This window comes from Aspergillus saccharolyticus (genome assembly GCF_003184585.1).
Source record: "Aspergillus saccharolyticus JOP 1030-1 unplaced genomic scaffold BP01scaffold_68, whole genome shotgun sequence".
In the NCBI taxonomy this organism is placed as follows: Eukaryota; Fungi; Ascomycota; class Eurotiomycetes; order Eurotiales; family Aspergillaceae; genus Aspergillus; species Aspergillus saccharolyticus.
The window spans coordinates 29,040-46,952 of NW_020290678.1; the positions used below are offsets into that span (position 1 = coordinate 29,040).

At 32.2% G+C, this 17,913-nt stretch overlaps 1 protein-coding gene across 1 annotated transcript; it reads right to left on the reverse strand.

Moving 5' to 3' along the window:
- Positions 1-7,270: 7,270 nt before the first annotated feature.
- Positions 7,271-8,531, reverse strand: BP01DRAFT_369861 (uncharacterized protein; the record flags this gene model as incomplete). Its single annotated transcript, XM_025576568.1, has 11 exons — positions 7,271-7,313; positions 7,490-7,531; positions 7,578-7,609; positions 7,641-7,652; positions 7,918-8,000; positions 8,121-8,147; positions 8,233-8,246; positions 8,280-8,307; positions 8,380-8,386; positions 8,430-8,465; positions 8,517-8,531. 11 exons carry the CDS (start codon positions 8,529-8,531, stop codon positions 7,271-7,273), a joined length of 339 nt encoding a protein of 112 aa, XP_025426433.1.
- Between the last annotated feature and the right edge of the window lie 9,382 nt (positions 8,532-17,913).

The window sequence follows — 17,913 nt, forward strand, 5'->3', positions numbered from 1 at the left end:
TACTGAGTACTATATCTATAGTAATTTACTATCTAGAAGAATATTTTTGCTATAACAGTCTGATTCAATCATGGACAAGTCGGGTTTGTGCTTGATTAGTACAATAGGGATGGGCTTGTCCTTGTAGGTACTAAGGTACTTATAAAGTCAATTTTTTAATATGAAGAGAGCACTATAGTTATTATATAGAATAAGATTATCTTTATGCTTTTCGTTAAATCTGATTTTTATAAAAGAATCTTTCATTTTCACCAGTACTTCTTCTTTTTTCTGATCTACTTTCTTAATAGAGTTGTCCTTAATAACTACTATATATACATTGTCTTCACCAGACATGTTATATAGTTCTTCTATAGACTCATTATAGTCTTTGACATAGCCTGGGTTAGGCTGGTCGACATACTGAGCATCGGTAGGTCCGAAATAATACAGGTTAAAGGAAGAAGAACGTTCAGACTGGGACTGATAATTATAGTCAAAGGACGGAGGAGCAGTAAACTGTAGAGGGGGTTGCTTATAGGGTGCACAGCCGTATCCAGGATTAACCGGCACAGTGTATGAGTATCCCTGAGAATACTATCCGCTAGTATCGAACAGCAAGGTCGGATCGGTCATAGCAATATACACCTTATGATTCTTATTGCTGTTGTCCTTTTAACCTTGTCCTTGATTATTCCACTGATTATTCTACTTACCAGTAGTATTACTATTCTTATTACTATTAAAATTATTGTTCCAGGTATTGTTTCGTTGCCAGGGACACTGATTCTATGACTGACGACCAGTATTACTATTTATCAGTATATTCAAGAGCATCTGGCCGTATTACTGCTGACTACCTTAGCCTTAATATCCTTGGTTATTCCAGCACAGTTGCCATTGATTTCCGCTATACTGGTTGTTCGGCGCTTGCCACTGGCATTGTTACTAGTATGGATAGAAATTCCCCTGTTAGTTGGCTTGGCTCGGGTTGAACCACCGACTAGCTGGGTTAGTACTGTATTTACTATTTTTGTCCTTACGGGAATTATCCTTGGGTCCAGTGAAGGTATTACCACGTCTTTAGTTATTACTAGTAACACAAACTAGGTCCTCCCAATCGTGTTGTTATTAATTAAGGGCCTCGAGAAATTCACCAATTATAGTGGTTTCGGTCAGACAAGACAGCTGCATCCGCAAGCATGGGTTAATACAGTCCCAAATACACACCAATTAGTTGAACAGATCGTTCAAGCGGGCGCCTCGTGCATGACAAATCACTTCCTGGGTAAACTGTCCTACATATCGGCCAGCACGGACGTCAGTCAGTCCATAGTACAGACCATTCAACTTATTTATTACCGTATACGGGGACGGTTTAAATCGCTTGGTTATTTCTTCCAATCAGCCTGCTTCAAGGGAAACTTCTGCCATTAAGCATTTTTCACGATTAGTAAGACCAGTTGTATACCATTGCAATGCGGTCCCACGCATACAGGCCTGAAGATTTGATTTGACCGCGGCTTCTCCGCGGTATTGAACAACGTCTTTGACGTGATCGACAAATACATATACATCCTTATAGAACATATCCCTACCAACTTGTTTCATAGCTTCATCCGAAGACATATCAGGGTGGAAAAAGCCTATTTCTTCGGGTTTTAGCTCCTTAACGTATATAGTATTATTGGCATTCATGTTGCCATCATTTAGTCCTTAGTTATTCTCGTTACCACCGAAAAGTCCAGGATTAGCACCAGCGTTTCCAGGATTGTTTCTATTACCAGTGGTATTCTGGATGTTCAAGACATTCAATTATTCCTGCATTCGATCAAGGCGATCCATGAGGGCAAGATATATCTGATCTTGACAACTACTACCACCTATTCCACCAGGGTTACTGCTACTACCTACACCACTCACCGCCACTGGGATTCATTTCGATATCGATATCCTCGGGTTCCAGTTCAGAATTAAATAGAAAACCGGTGTGAAATACTCTGTCAAAATCGGCACCAGCACTTTCAGGATACTGGTCGGTCAGATTTGCTTGTCTAGAAGAACGGCTTCTATATTCTTGGCTTTGACCAAATCTCAGGCTTCCGGACGGGCCGAGAGACGGAAAGACACTGGAAGGAGATATATATATAGGGAAATTCCCGGATAAACCAAGGGATAATGAAGACGACTGCGTGTGGAGAGGGAAAAGAGGTAGTAGCTGTTATCTTACTAATAATAATCTAGGTTATACAAATAAATCTAGAACAGTCTCAGGGGCAGACTCTGACAGTTGAACTGTCTGAGAAGAAGACAACTCAGCTTGCAACTGAAGCTGATCCCCACAGCCTTGTCCAGGTGTAACCGGCTCTTCTCCAGGAGTGTATATCAGTATCCGCGGTTGGGATGAGGAAGATCATATCATTAACCTGGAATAAACACGCCCAAGAGGTCTGTCGGGCTCAGTGAAGTTGGTTGGTATATACCAGGAACGTGGATTAACACACTAACTGATATAAGGCTCGTCAGTGAGGAGGTATAAGGTCTGGTCAAGAAAATTAGCTATATCCTTATACAGAATTGATCTGTCAATATCCCAGGACTGGGGATACGCTCGAGTTCTTACTAACACGGGTGGATGGGTTATAGAAGTGAGATAATGAGCACAGAGGAGAGTATCACTGTCGAGGCAGTTCTTCAATCTTATATTTGGTGATTCCGCGTAGAAACGGGCGAGTTGATGTACCAACTCCAATAATATAAGGATGACACCCTTCGGAATAGATGAGAGTCAATGACAATATAACACTATATATGCCACTTGAAGACACAAAAGTGATGAAATCATGATGTTCAGGAAAGCTAAACTGATAAAGCTATTCTGAACGAATAAGGTTATCGATGGCGGAAGATGAACGTGAGGATCGACCCAAACGCTTGAGGTGAATGTGGGACTCAGCTCGGCTGACCAGTCATATGACGAGGGCAGGGCTCGATGACGTCTTGTGACCCACAAGAGACGAATGAGGAAGGCGGAAAAACGGGCGACCAGCAGAACCACGGTGCGACCGACTGAAGGGGTATGTCGACCAGGGGTGCCCGTAGTCAATGGTAATAATAAAAGGACGAACAAACGAAAGACAGAAGTAATAAAAAGCAATCAGGAGTTACCAGGCAGGACCGTAGAAACACACACAGTGTCTGGAACCCGGGACATGCTACCAACTGTCAAAGTCGGTTGTAGGGAAGACCCTTATAAAGTCATTATGGAGCTGTTCATTAAGTTGTTCCTCGGAAGATTCCCGGGACGGGCGAGAACTAGCTAAGATCCGCCCAAGGCGGAACAACAAGGCAGAATCCTTCTCAACACCGTCAACATCGCCAGCAGCCATAACATTTCGTCTTATAATAAGTAGAAGAAATATATGAATATAGCTGATCAAGATTTCTCTATCTAATATAATATAGAGAAAGTACTCAAGTATACTGCTATATATATGAAGTATAGCTATAATACCTGTCATATCCCGATTAGTTTCTATCCTGATGATATAGTTTATTTATATCTATATAAAGACTATATACTTTCTGCTGTTCTAGGATATACTAAGAAGAAGTTGTCTCAGTAGTACACTAAACTATTCAAGGTTATTAAAGCCGTTGAATAATATATATACTATCTTATACTACCCAACTTATAGTGTATTTACCCAGTTGTGTCTATTGTACAGTTGGAATCTGTACCTACTGGTCCTAATCTCTTTGGTTGAATTCTTGCTAAGCTGCCCAAGGTTGTTGATGAGTATTTCCCTAATAAAGATAGATGGGAAGTATCTGAGATTTATAATAAGTAAATAGTCTTCTGTGGTTGCTACCAAACCCCTGTTTTATAATATCTCGTCCGCTGGAAGGGATATGGCTCTGAAGATAATATATAGATCCGCGCGTCTAATATCGCTGCGGATAAGCTAATCAAGAAATACAAAGTCTATTAGTCCTGACGTCTATTCTACCTTCTTCTATAAATATATTATGCCTTCCAGGTTGTTACCATCACTGAATACTATATATGACTATTATAATGACTAATATCTGCTGTCTTTAATTATTTATCTTAGCTATTTATTATATACATAACTTAGCGAGGGCGCTAAGGTTATAAAGACCGGCAAATGTAGTGAATCGCCTGAGGCGATAACCTTCCAGTATAGAAGGTGGTGATTCTGCCAGACGGTTCCGTCTTTAGCGGATATCTCGTGGTTCCGCCCCGTTGATTCTAAGGATATCATTATCATCAATCAATTCAATCATGAGAACCCCTCGCTATTTTTGACAGAGGCCTCTCAAGTATAATTTGAGTATAGTCTAAGATAGAGAAATTTGTCGATAACCAAATTCTGACTAATATTAAAAATTTAACCAGATTAATCTAAAATATTACTTTTCTATAGTACCTTCTTAGCAGTCACTTTTATTCCAGAGAGATAAAGACCTACTTTTATTTAACCAAGCATATCCTTGAAAACTTTGGCAATTACAGAAAGATATTGTAGGACAGGGTAGGAAATATCATCTTTCTTATACTAAGACAGTCCGTCTAAAAGCTTTAGAGAGAGAGGTTTGGTTGGATTATAAATAAATAGTTCAGCTAGCAGGTGATTGATATAAGAATCTTGAGTTATACTCTAGCTAATAAAATTTACTAATCAAGTTATTAAATCTAGAGACCCTATTTATTCTAATAGCGGTGCTTTTATTAATTCTAGTGGTTTTAGAAAAACATAGTTATTAAGTATAAAAAAGTCCTGGTTCTGATCTTGACTATTTGATATTTTAAAAATAGAAGATTAACTAGAACTTTAATTAGGATTATCTTTTTCTTTCTTATATCTTTACTGCTTAGAGGATAGAAGATCAGGACTTAGAGTTTTAAGATTCCTCAGTCGATACAAGGTATAAATAGAGAAAGATTAGGATTTCATGCTTTAATAATACTATACAACAATTAAACTTAGTGCGCTATCAATACATAACAAGTATATTATATTAATTTATAAGATAAGTACTAGCAAATACTCCCTCTAAGATGAGGTTATAATTGTCTACTTAAGAAAGAGGAATAAATACCACAATCTTAAGAGGGGAGAAGTAAATAATATATATATATGATTTAATATATTAGCATAAAGTCTACCTATCTTAGTTTATAAATATTTACAAAAACTAGGTACATATCTTTAAATTATTTATCTTTGATTTTATAATCTTTCAAGCCCAGTCCTCCAGTATCAAGCTTATAGAGACTATAGAAAGTAAATAGTATCTCTATCTTTTAATATAGGAAAATAAATCACGTTACACCTATATATAAAAGTAGTATTGAGTTCTTTTAAAAGAGTTATTATTTCCTAAAAAAACTCTAGCTTTATCTTATAGTATTCTGAGTGATTAATTAGACTCTGCTAAATATTTTCAAAAACCAGATTAAAGTTGTCCATAGGGTTGGTAAGAAAGTAGCAAAGCTCTGTAGAGACTAAGCTATGCGTATCAAAGTACCACGTAAGAAAGGATAGTTTAAGTAGAATATCTTATAAAAGATACTAAGATATACTTTGAATATGATTATATAGCAATTAATTATTAAATATATATATAATATCCTTATTGTAAATACCAGTTTCTCCAAATTCCTAATAATTCTTTATAAGTAATTAAATATCAGGATTAAGTTTTCTTTGAAAAGTTTCAGTACTAAAAACTTCATTACTCAGGTATAATATCTAGAAGAATTTTAGGACTGATTCAGCTGTACTTCAGAGACAAATTTCGGGGAGTAGAATCTTATATTTCTTTTCTAATTTTAATAATATTATATTGAAGTATATAGACAGACATATATATACTATACTTAAGCTATAAGAAACAGAAATATAGCTTATATAGAAATAAAACAAGAGTAGATCTTGGAATTATCTATATTGTATCTTAAAGTATAAATTGGACAAAGCCAGCTCTAAATACACAGCTAAAGTCTTTGTCTCTGTAAACCCCCGATATATAGTATCCAGGCAAGTATATTCCTAGCGCCAAACATGTTTAGTAGCATAAGGAGTCTGCCCCTAGGATGTAAGAGGACTTGGCGGGTCATTTAATTTTACCACATCGGATCCGGATTGTTTGTGTCAGATTTCTAGACTGCTCCAGCGCACAGGCGCAGGCGCTCGGGTGGTCAATATCTACCCAAGAAGATATTAACCACCCAGGCAGCCTTACCCCGCTTTCATATACAAGTGATTAAAAAGACCATCCAGAGACCACTAGTATAACTATAGTCTTCTTATTCAATCTTTATTATTCCTATTTCTGATCATGGCTAGTAATAAAGAGTCTTTAAATAAATTAAAGTAGACTATTTTCTATAAAATATCAGAGCTTATAGCTCTTACTTATACTGTAGGAGATGATATGAGTTATCCTTACCTTATAACTATTTTTATAGCTAACCTGCCTGATATAGGCAGTCAGTGATTATTACAAGTAGATTTTAGAATTAGATAATTAGTTGTTATCTCTTTATCAGGCTCTTATTAAAAGACTTAGAAGATAGTCTAAACTATATACCTTAATTTCCGAGTATTAAATATAGTTTTTAAACTTCATTTCGTGAAAAGGAGAGAGGCTCTCTGTTAATAAAGCAGAAGCCCTTATATCTCTTATAAAGAACTAGGCTCTTATAGATATTGAATATCTTAAGGCTTATACTAAGATTTAGACTATATACTCTTAGTTATTTTGCGATGGAGTAGCACTGGATAAAGATATTATTTGACAGTACTACCACAATCTAGAATATATAGAAGATCTTGATATAATAAGATATAAGATATTACTTATAACTTTATCTTAATAAGTTTATAAGAGACAGAGCCAGCTTCTTTCTAGTCTAAAAGTATAAAAATATTATAGGAAAACACAGAGTAACTATAATAGTCGATACTCTACTTTTCTAAACTCTGTATTAGTCGATATATATTTATAGCTGTAGGATAATCTAAAGAAGAATTAAGATACAAGAAGAAAAAGGCTTTTACACTACTTATTATTTAGATGAAAGTAGAATAGATTAACTTACAGTAAATTAATACTTTTACTAACTTATATAGTAGTAAAAAGATCCTTTAACCCCATCTTTTTTATCTTTATAGACTAACTAGCCATAGATTCGAGTTTTATAAGTAGACTTATATTAAAACCGAAGCTTTAAATACATACACGGAAATGTTACTACAGTTTACTATTCAGAAAACTTTACAGAAGGCTTAGATTGCGATTCTAAACTATTATAAAGATAATACTGTGTTATATTAGGCAGCAAGACCCAGCCCTCAGGAAACTGAGGAGCCTCAGGTTAATATTAATTTAGTATAATTATTAGACTATTATAATAGTCCCTCCCTTGGCTTTGATCTTACTTTTATAGAAGATATATTTACTTCAGATAAACCCTACTTACACCTCCCTAAATATCCAGGCGAAGCAGATAGAGTTAGTATTACTAGTAATTATTTCAGAGCTACTATATTAATTAATGATATAATTACTTTATATAACCCTTAGTTTTCACTCTATAGTACTAGAGGGAGTATAAATAGTCCTCTACTAACTTTAGCTAGGACCTAGAATATTAGATTAATATATATAAATAGTTATATTGAATACTAATCAGCTTTATCTGAATCAGATATGTCGACTAATCCTATAAATACGATACTTAGTCTGTCTATCAAAGTAATATTAGAAGCATAAGACAATCTTTAATATACTATTATATAGTAGATAGGCATTAGTTATATTAATATAATTCACCCCTTGTAAATCCTTCTATAACTAACTCTACTATTTCTCATCAAGCCTCTGTATTACTTTTAGATTATTTAGTACTTTAGTACTGGGGGGCTTTGCAAGTATATAGTAAAGAGAGCCAGAGATAATAGCCTGATCTTTAAAGTAGAAGGGAGCTGTTCCTGGAATAAGTAGTAGTCTATTAAGAATCTAGAGTATGCCTTTAATTATAGACACTGGGATTATATAGGCTGCTTTTTCCAGTATTCTTATAATTCTTATTATTTTCTAAATCTACAGACCGAAGTCTTCTAATAAAAGAGGAATTTCTAATATATATTTAACTAATATAGACTCGAGGTTTTTATTATTATTATAAATAGAAGTATATTAGCCTCTTCTCTACTACTATACTCTCAGAAGAAATTCTATAAGTTTATCTATAGTAAGTTTTCTGTTACTTTAAGCGATGGAAAATAATGTCATAGTCTGGATAATATTATAGAGTGATGACTTTGTCTGTGTAGAAAGGATTTTAGTAATATAGATTATATAGGATACTTGTTGTCTATATTTACTTTTAAAATATTAATAGTTATCTTATAGCTTACTTTAACATCTATCCAAGCCAGAGGATAATTTTCAAGCTAACTCCTTAGATATAGCAGAATATAGTATGTTTGCTTTGCGCAACTTACAATAAGACAAGGCATTATTAGTGGGATGGAGGAGTTTTCTATAATACCTAACAGAGATACATGGTTCGTAGCAAACCACTAGCCCACTTTTTAGTCTAAGGCACTACTAAGCAGCCCCCTGCGCGGTCACCTGATGTGGGTATTAATATCTAGAGATAGCTTTTGAGTATCAGGTCAATGTCTACCTAGTCAATATCTACCTGGGTAGATATTAACCCGACACTTAAAAGCTAGAGTAACCTTGAAGATAATTTATTATATTAAAGACTACTTTATACATCTATCTGTATTCTTTTTATCTGTATAATACAGCCTACTAATAATTTACAGTATATTTGCATCAACTTTCAGTCATCCGAAGCTATAGATTTAGATGAATTCAGATAAGGCAAGAAAATAGCTTCTAAATTATATAATTAGCTGCTAGTTTGCTGGAGTAACAACAAGTTATTAATACCTACGGGTTCAGGTGTTTATTAATATAATTTATATCATTGCCTTTGCAGTAGTTTATGATATATAATTAAGATATACCTCTAAAGTTAAACCAGATTCGGTTTATATCTATTACAAGTAACTGGCTTATAAACTCTGTTTTATAAGATAATAGTAGTTATCTAATATACTTTATTACCCCCTTATAGGATTTGTAAATATGACCCTTCTCAAACCTTAGAAATAACTAGTGGTATACTAGCAAAGGATACTACTGGCTAGTTTTACTTAGGAGTATTGAGTCAAAATCTCTAGTTCTGTATGCTATACTCTAAGAGTAATCTCTATAGAAATATTAGGGCCGGCTCTATCATTAAACTCATAAGAAGAGGTTAGACTGTAATAAAATATCTAATTAAATATATTCTTAGATAGGTCTTTCAGATACTTTGGAATAATCATTACTATAGCTGCGCAACTAATTCACTATTATAAATAGTAAGTATTAAAGTGACCTAATCATCAAGTTAGATAATTCTTCTCTTGTAAGACAGTCCTTTATTGTCTTTTTATACTACTCTAGATATAATATTCTTGACCCTAATAGTCATCGCCTTTGTTTAAGAATAATTACTGCTATATTGTAGTTTAAAAGTATAATCTAGTCATAGCTATGACTCTATCATCCAGAGAATACTTGTATATATTTAGGAAATAAGAATTGAAAGAAAGATGCCAAGGTAATAATTAAGTAGATTTACTTTATACTGATATTATATTCCTTAGTCTATACTTATTGTAGTGACCTAAGAAAGTATATAAAAGACTTGAATATGTCCCCTGATATCTATTCCTTTTTATCTTAGTCCTAAGCTACCAAGTTCTTTACTACTTATCTAGAGTAATTTCTTATTCTCTATTATTCGAGAGAAGATAATAGTATATTAAAGTAATAAACTCAAGTTAGTTTACTATCTATTTAAGAAAGAGTAGCTAAAATACTATACTAACAGTATCTAGATCCCTATCAAGATCAAAATTCTGACAAAAATACCTAAGAAATGGGAATGTCTTCAGTACTGCAGTACCAAAGGAACATAGGAAATCTATAATTAATATAATAGTAAAGGCAAGATTAATACTAGAAAACTTAATATAAAAAAGTATAGCCACTGTATAGGAGAAGATGTTGTAAAGTATCCTTATAAGAATTATAATAGCACAGGAAGGCTTTGAGAAGACTAGATAAGATTAAGTAAGAATAGGAATTATTAGGCATATATACTCTTTTATCTGTGTGCTGTATACTTGCTTTACTTTCAATAATAGTGTGATTATATATACTGGTGTGATTGTATATATATTATCAACCATCTTAAACAGTCTACTAACTCCGGGGCATTGATAAGGTGGAGTCAGTGATTAATATTAAAACAGAACTTTGGACTTTGCCAAGAAACTTCTAGAATATATAATATCTTATAGAAAAGGGCTACTAAGCTGATTTAATTCTTGTCTAGTCTAAGTCTTCTGTTCTAGATATTCTGTTCTATACTAGACTTTACCTCTATAATCACTTCTAAAAGAATCTAGGCAATAATACAATTGAGAGACTTAGAAATAAGTATTAGATTATTTATTCTAGGTACTACTAACTTATTCCTATTATATTACTAACTGGAATTACAGAAGCTAACCCAAAAGTCTTGATATTTCATGCTGAGAAAAGCTTATCTGACCAAGTAGGCTTCTCTAGTATAATTAGTATCTTGGATTTACAGCCAAGTTTATAAGTATAAGTAGTATTTAATAATGCAGTATTTATTAAATACAAAGCACCCTTACTAAGTGAATTAGTATATGAAAGGGCAGATAGTAGATATGTTGTCCTAATCTTATCTTATCTAGGCTTCCTACGAATGATACTGTAGAAAAGTGTGCTTGAACTTGGAACTCAAGGCGGCTAGCGAATAAGTTTTTCAGCCTATTAAGGCACTCTAATGTGTATAATTATACTAATAGATCTAGAACCATGACTTAGGATTGAACTACTAGGTATAAAATACCTCTAATCAAATGCGCGAAGGACAAGCGTCAAAAGCCACTATATTATTAGCTGTATAGACTAGAACTAATATCTTTGGCTTAGGTGATGAAGTGGTCTCGACTCCTATGAACCAGCCAAGTAAAATATAGTATTTCTCCCCTGTACAAAATACAAGGCTGTGTAGACAAGTTGCGAATTCTACTTCTATTTTATAATATTATTAAGCCAAAGGATTAATAATAGATCTTATCAGATAGTCTAGCTTCATATATATTACAAAAATCCAGTCTATAGATTATTAGTTGGTAATCTTACAGATTTGTTTAAATTATAGTATAATTATATAATCTATAATATGGATTTATATTAAGAAACTAAAGCCCCAGCTATACTATACTTTCCTTTATCAAGTACTCAGTATATGGTTAGTTAACAATATGCCTCGGGGATGTTACAACCTGTAATTATAGGCGTGAGGCAACTTATAGACGTGAGGTAATACAGCTAAAATATAAGGATTGTATCTTGATATTTAAATAAATTATTAACTAGGACCTAGACTCAGTCTTAGCCTTAAGAGAGATGCAAAGAATCTAGCTATAATATTAGTATATTCAAGTCTCTATTATTACAGCTATAAGTAATACTAATATGAATTTAACTTTGTATAGACTAATTCAGAGATTGAATATATAAATTATTTAAGAGTATTTAAAAATATATCTCAGTAGTTGTTTAACGGGAGATTCGCGAATTTTGATAAGTATATACTCTATTATCTAGACCAGAATTTTAGGATAAAAGTGGCTAGGTTCCTATAATTAATACAATCTATTAGATAGAACTACTTAAGATGGTCTTTGAATTAAAGTTTAAGTTGCCTAGTAAGTTAATAATCTGACCTAACTTATGGCCCTTGCGCAGTAATCAACAAAACTTACATATTATAATCTATTTTAGTTGGTAGAGAAGAGATATCTACTAAACTCAGTTCTAAAAAAGCAGATCTTGGCCTAGATTACTATTCTATACTGATGATTTTAAGCTATAATTACAGTGAAAGTTACTTCACCAGGGATCCTATGTATATATATCAGGCTGTACTATATAACCTGGGTAGTTGCAGCTTAGCTTCCTAGCCCTCAAAAAGTTCCTATCTATATCCTGAATATATATTAATATCAGTTTTATTTAGTGCTTTATTAGGAGTCAAATCTGCGCTATAATCCTAAAATAAGATAGTAAAAGTGATTTTAGACTGTCCTAAGAGATAAAGCAAAGCCTAAACAGGATCTAGCTATTTAAGCCAAGCTAAGATATTAGAGTAAATCACAATAAATATTAGTAGAGAAATAACTACTAGGATTATAACTATAGATAAATAGACTTCGCGAGTCTATAAGTAATCGGAAAGAAATAAGAGAAATTAGATAAAAGGGCTAGTTATCCTCAGTCAGGGCTTATCCAGCCATCTCAGTTTAGACCAGGTTTCTGCCTGACTAATCTAGGGAATCCCAGTCTTGATATAGTACTATAGTAGTTGCTACACGGATCTCAGTTGTATATCCCCTTTTACTGAATTAGGGGTAGTATAATCTATTTCTAGAAAGTTCTAACAAGACCAAAAGTACTCTTCAAGGTGTACCCATTTCTATAAATATATATCTAAACTATTCTAAATTCTTCTATATTTCCAGTCCTGTTGGCTTACATTATAACTGGTATCTGTATATTATAAATAGTAAGTTTATTACATCTATCTCTATAGAGAGAATGGAGTTAATTAACAGGATTATTTTTAGCCAGGGAAGAAATGTTCGATTTATTCTGATTATACTGCTGGCAAGGAGCCTATGATACTATAGGTATCAAGAAACCTGGTATATTACCACTACTATTATCTACATAATGATGCTAAACATCGAGATCTTTGATAATAATTCTGAGAGTATTAGAATAGATATTAGTATACTATTACTTTGATTTAGTTCTAACTCTTTATTATTAAGACTATTAATTCTAAGAAGTACTGTGTACTAGTGCTTCTACTTGTTATTTCCTTACAAGACAAGTATAGATTAAGTTTAAAAGAAATTTAAGAGCGGCTGTTTACTAGAGATACTTTTATTAGAAGACGTCTTTTATTAGTTATATAAGATATAAAGATAGAGAAATTCCTCTCTATATATAATATTAAAGTATCGATTAGATCTAGAATATCTTAATTATTAATATCTTTTCCATGGGAAAAGATTATTTAATTAGACAATTGTTGTAGTGATCTATGATTAATAGAGGTACTGATCTATATAGATAAAACTATTAATATAGGTACTATATCCCGGAGTCATCTCAATAAGCTAGTTATCTATAGTTAAATCTATAAGAAAGTATCTTTCTTTCCTTTTCTAGTGATTTATCTGTACTAATTCTTATATAAGACTCTTCCTCTAGCTTTATTCTTTATATCGCGGTTATTAAAAAGTTTATTATACTTTAATAAGAAGTCTAATTATAAGTAAATATATTCATATATTTTCCTAGAATAAGACTGGATCTGATTAGTATCATCTAACTGTACTTAATGATATAATTAACAGGTTTTCAGAAATTCCTAAAGAAGACAACGAAGTTAGTAACTCCTTATATTAGAATAAGAATAAATATAAGAATACTTATTATTATAAGAGGGTTAAATATTACAACTCAAGCCTTACAGAGAATATTAAGAAGAAAGATAAAGAGAAAGGGATAGTTATTCTTAAGCTAGTATTAGATATAAAACCTATTAACTACTATATATTAATAAGCTAATATCTTTAGGATTCCTATTCATCTTTAATTATATCTAAAGCCGTATCTTCTTACTTAAACTTCCGTAGATCTGTTGTTGTATTCTACCTTCTGTGCTTTGTGATGCTGAAGAATAGCATAACCTGGTCTATATCTATAAATATCAAAAAGATTACTCCCGGTTTCTAATCAAATAAAATACCCAACTCAGTGCCTGGGGCAACCAATAAGAACTTGATTACATATTTTATAGCTTATATAACTAAATTCGAATCTCAGAATTAGCTACCAGGATATTATAATAGCTTAAGGATTTCTGACTTCAGGTGCAATATTCTCACTTAATATCTGAATACAGATATATAGAACATGAATAAATTATAAATACTACTATATTCCAGTACTATTTATGATTTAATCTCTATAGATATATTCAATAAGATTATAGGACATCAGTCGCGTTGCACGTCTAGTAGGGAAATCTAGACTGCTTTATTCTATAGACTATTGGCAAGGATAACGTTGCGATAGATATTCAAAAGAAATAGAATAATTTTTATAATAGAATTCAATATTGTGAGTGCTCTTAATATTGATTTGATAATCAGCTAGTACTCTATATAGAAATTAGAACTGTATAGAGCAGAACCTCTACTTATATAGAGACTATATACAACTTGACTAAGCTAGGTATTCCTTATGATTTTTATCTTAATCTTATATAAATATTTATCTTCAATACTAATATATCTTCAACAAAGTTTATAAATTTACCAGTAATTTTGAGCAGTATATAAAGCTAATAACATAATATATATTCTATTACAGAAGCAGAGTTTTAAATAAGCTTCTACTATCTAAGCATAGTCCTAGCACCATCATCTCAGCTAAATTAGTTATCTCCGTCTAGTTTTAAACTAGTAAAAGCTGGCAGATAATTCAGTTCTTTAGTCTTTATACTATTATATAGTATATATAGTACTCTGAAAGTAGAGAAGTGTAGTATTAGTACTAAGTCTATATATTAGCTTACTTTACTATACTACTTAAGTACTTAAACATTAGAAATTATCTATATAATAACCCCAGAAAGCATATCTGAAGTCATATTACTAGATTTGTAGGTACTGATCTAATTAAACTTTGTCTATAGCTGGAGGTCTGCAGTGGTCTAGTCTTAACATCCATATTTATTACAAGGTCCTTATCTACTACTATACTAGACCTAAGTTATAAATACATCTCTTCTATCAGTATAGAAGTTATCTAATCTTATTACCTTAGAAGTGGCAGTCACGATTAACTTACTATACTAAAAACTACCCTTTAGTATTTATCTTGATAATATCAGGCATTGTAAATGCTTCTACTGTATTAAAATTAAATATAATTCTTATCAGTAATAGTTGAATATTCTTTTTCCTAAAATTAATAAGCTTATTACATAATCTTCTATTAACCAGCATAGACATGTTCCCCAGGGAAGGCTAAAGGTACAGTCTATAACTTTAAGTATATAATAGACTTATAATACTAATACTCTTCTTAAATATACTAATTATTATTCCTCAGCATAATACTTTAAACCTAGAGAATAGCAGCTCGAAAGATCTTCAATCACGCTAGATGAAGTAAGTCAAATATCTACTAATTATACTATATCTATAATATTTACCTAGATCAAAATATAAAAACAAAACTCATTCGACTATTTTTATTATACTTGGTTGGGTTGCCAAAACAAACATAATTATAAGGCCAAAGATTTGATTCAGTATATTAAATTCAAGCATATATTCCTAGATTTATACCAATACCCAAATTATGCTTGGGTGTCACCCTATAAAGCATACATCAAAGAACATATCTTGAGGATATATACAGACAATCTTTTGCTAACTATAGTATACAAGCCTGATAATAATCCTAGGTAAGTAAAACACCTTATTACTATTACTATAGTTATTACTAAGTTGACACCTTGAGGCTCTGTAAATTTAATAATTATAGCTGTAGGAGGTTCTTTTATAACAGCTACTAGCTTTTTAAATATATTTTAAGACTTATAAATAGTAGAGTAAAAGTCTAAGTCTACTATAAGAAAGATCTTCGGCTCTTAAGACTGAATAATAAACTATAGAAGTATAATAAGTACAATAAAATAATTTACTAAAGTAGAGAACTGAAGGAATAGTAGATTATAGATATAAGGAAGTCCAGACAAGCCTGCACCTAGAGAATAATAGAGCTCGCAGATTATTACCTAAAATTAAGCTAGTCTTAGCTACTATCTCACAACTTTCAAGTATTAAAAAACAAAAGTATATATTATTTCTATAAGATTATATCTTCGATTATACATAATATACTTAGAGTAGTGGAAAGATTATTATATAGACTTGTCTAAGTAAGTATCTTAAGATCTAGAATATACTATATAGAAGCTAAATCTTCCGAAAGCTGTAAAGTAAAGTATATAGTAGTTACTTTACTTCTAGAGTACTATTATAAGAACACAGGCTATCTTCACGAAGCTTTTGAAAATATAGATAACCTCTATACTATTAGGGAGATTTGCTATATTAATAGTATCTATATTCTTGTATTATAAAAAGTCCAGCTGTAGGTGGACTTTTTATAATACCAGAGGGACTTATTGCTTAAAATTACGGAGATTGTCCTCTGCTCACTTTTCTTTGGTTTCTAAGTAAGTTAATGGTCCCTTAGTGACAGATCACATTAAAACCACTCGCCATCTCCTTGCTTAAGGCCGGATTCTAAACTCCCACCTACAACTATTTATTTCTTAATATATAGTGTAGTGAATCTGTAATTAGAATATCAGTATTCTTTAGTATATTTCGTTTTAATATATTATTATATAGTATAAAGCCAAGAGATATTAACTCCCCTAAGTCACATCATTCTTGATATTTCACCCGCGCTAATGCCTTGTGAACGAAAAGGTAGTAATATCTAGGCAATGGTTGAGTACTCCTGCGCAGTCATTAGTTAATGAGTTGTATACTAATTCTAGACGGAAGTCTATATAGGTATAGTTTAATTAATTATCTACTTCCCATGCCTTATTTGAATAGGGAACTAAAAATACAAGTACTGTTATATTAGTACTGCCGGCATTATAAGCCTCTTAATCAAATTCTTGAAGCTATAACTATAGTATATTAATTAACTTTAATTATTAGTAAGTTGAGTAATTAATTAGCCAAGATTCAAAAGGTCGAGACTTTATGAGTACTTCTTCCGATTTTCCAAGTAGTAAAGTATTTCTATAGGCTCTCAGTCTCAGCCTAACTAGGCTGCCATCACTCCTGTTCTCTAGTCTGATCCCTGACCTCGGTAAAGGGTAATAAAGGACTTCTCGCTATATGTCAAATCTAATAATATAAATCAAGAATTCTGCTTCTTTACCGTACTACGGCGCACAAAAGGACACTCTATGTAATACTGGTGCTGTTCGTACAGTACCGCTACTTGTCCTAAAAGTGGTTAAGAATCGAGAATCGTAAAGCCTTACACCCTCGTTGCCAAATCCCTGCGCGATAGAACAATATTTGGTGATGCCCCATGCTTCTTGGTTCTATATTCAATCAAGCAACAGGCTTCTTATTACAGGTCCAATTGGATAGTACATAAAAGAAAGGCGTCCGTGTTTTCATCTGGAATAATAAATTCAGGCCGCCCAGAAGGGTTGCAAGTTCCATGTGGAAAAGAGGCATAATATTAGTTAGATATAATTAACAATCACTGCCCTCAGTTAAAATAGAGTAGGGGTAAAGTAAGATCATGCTTTGTTACCTAGTCTATCTACATTACTTACAAGCAATATTACTATGAACCTAATTCCTATAAGTATTTATTTTTTTACTCTATTATAAGGCTGTTAGCACCAAGATTTCTAGATATATTTATAATACTATATCTTTAGTACTAAGTATACTTATAGTATTATTCAAAGTAGCATAGAATATTAAGCTAAGCTGAAATTTAGATTTAGGATTTCAGAGAGGAATTTCAACTTTTTCTATGATTTAACTAGTAGCAAGTTATAAGAGTAGTTTAACTATATAACTAGAAGCTAAGAATATAAACACTTAACTT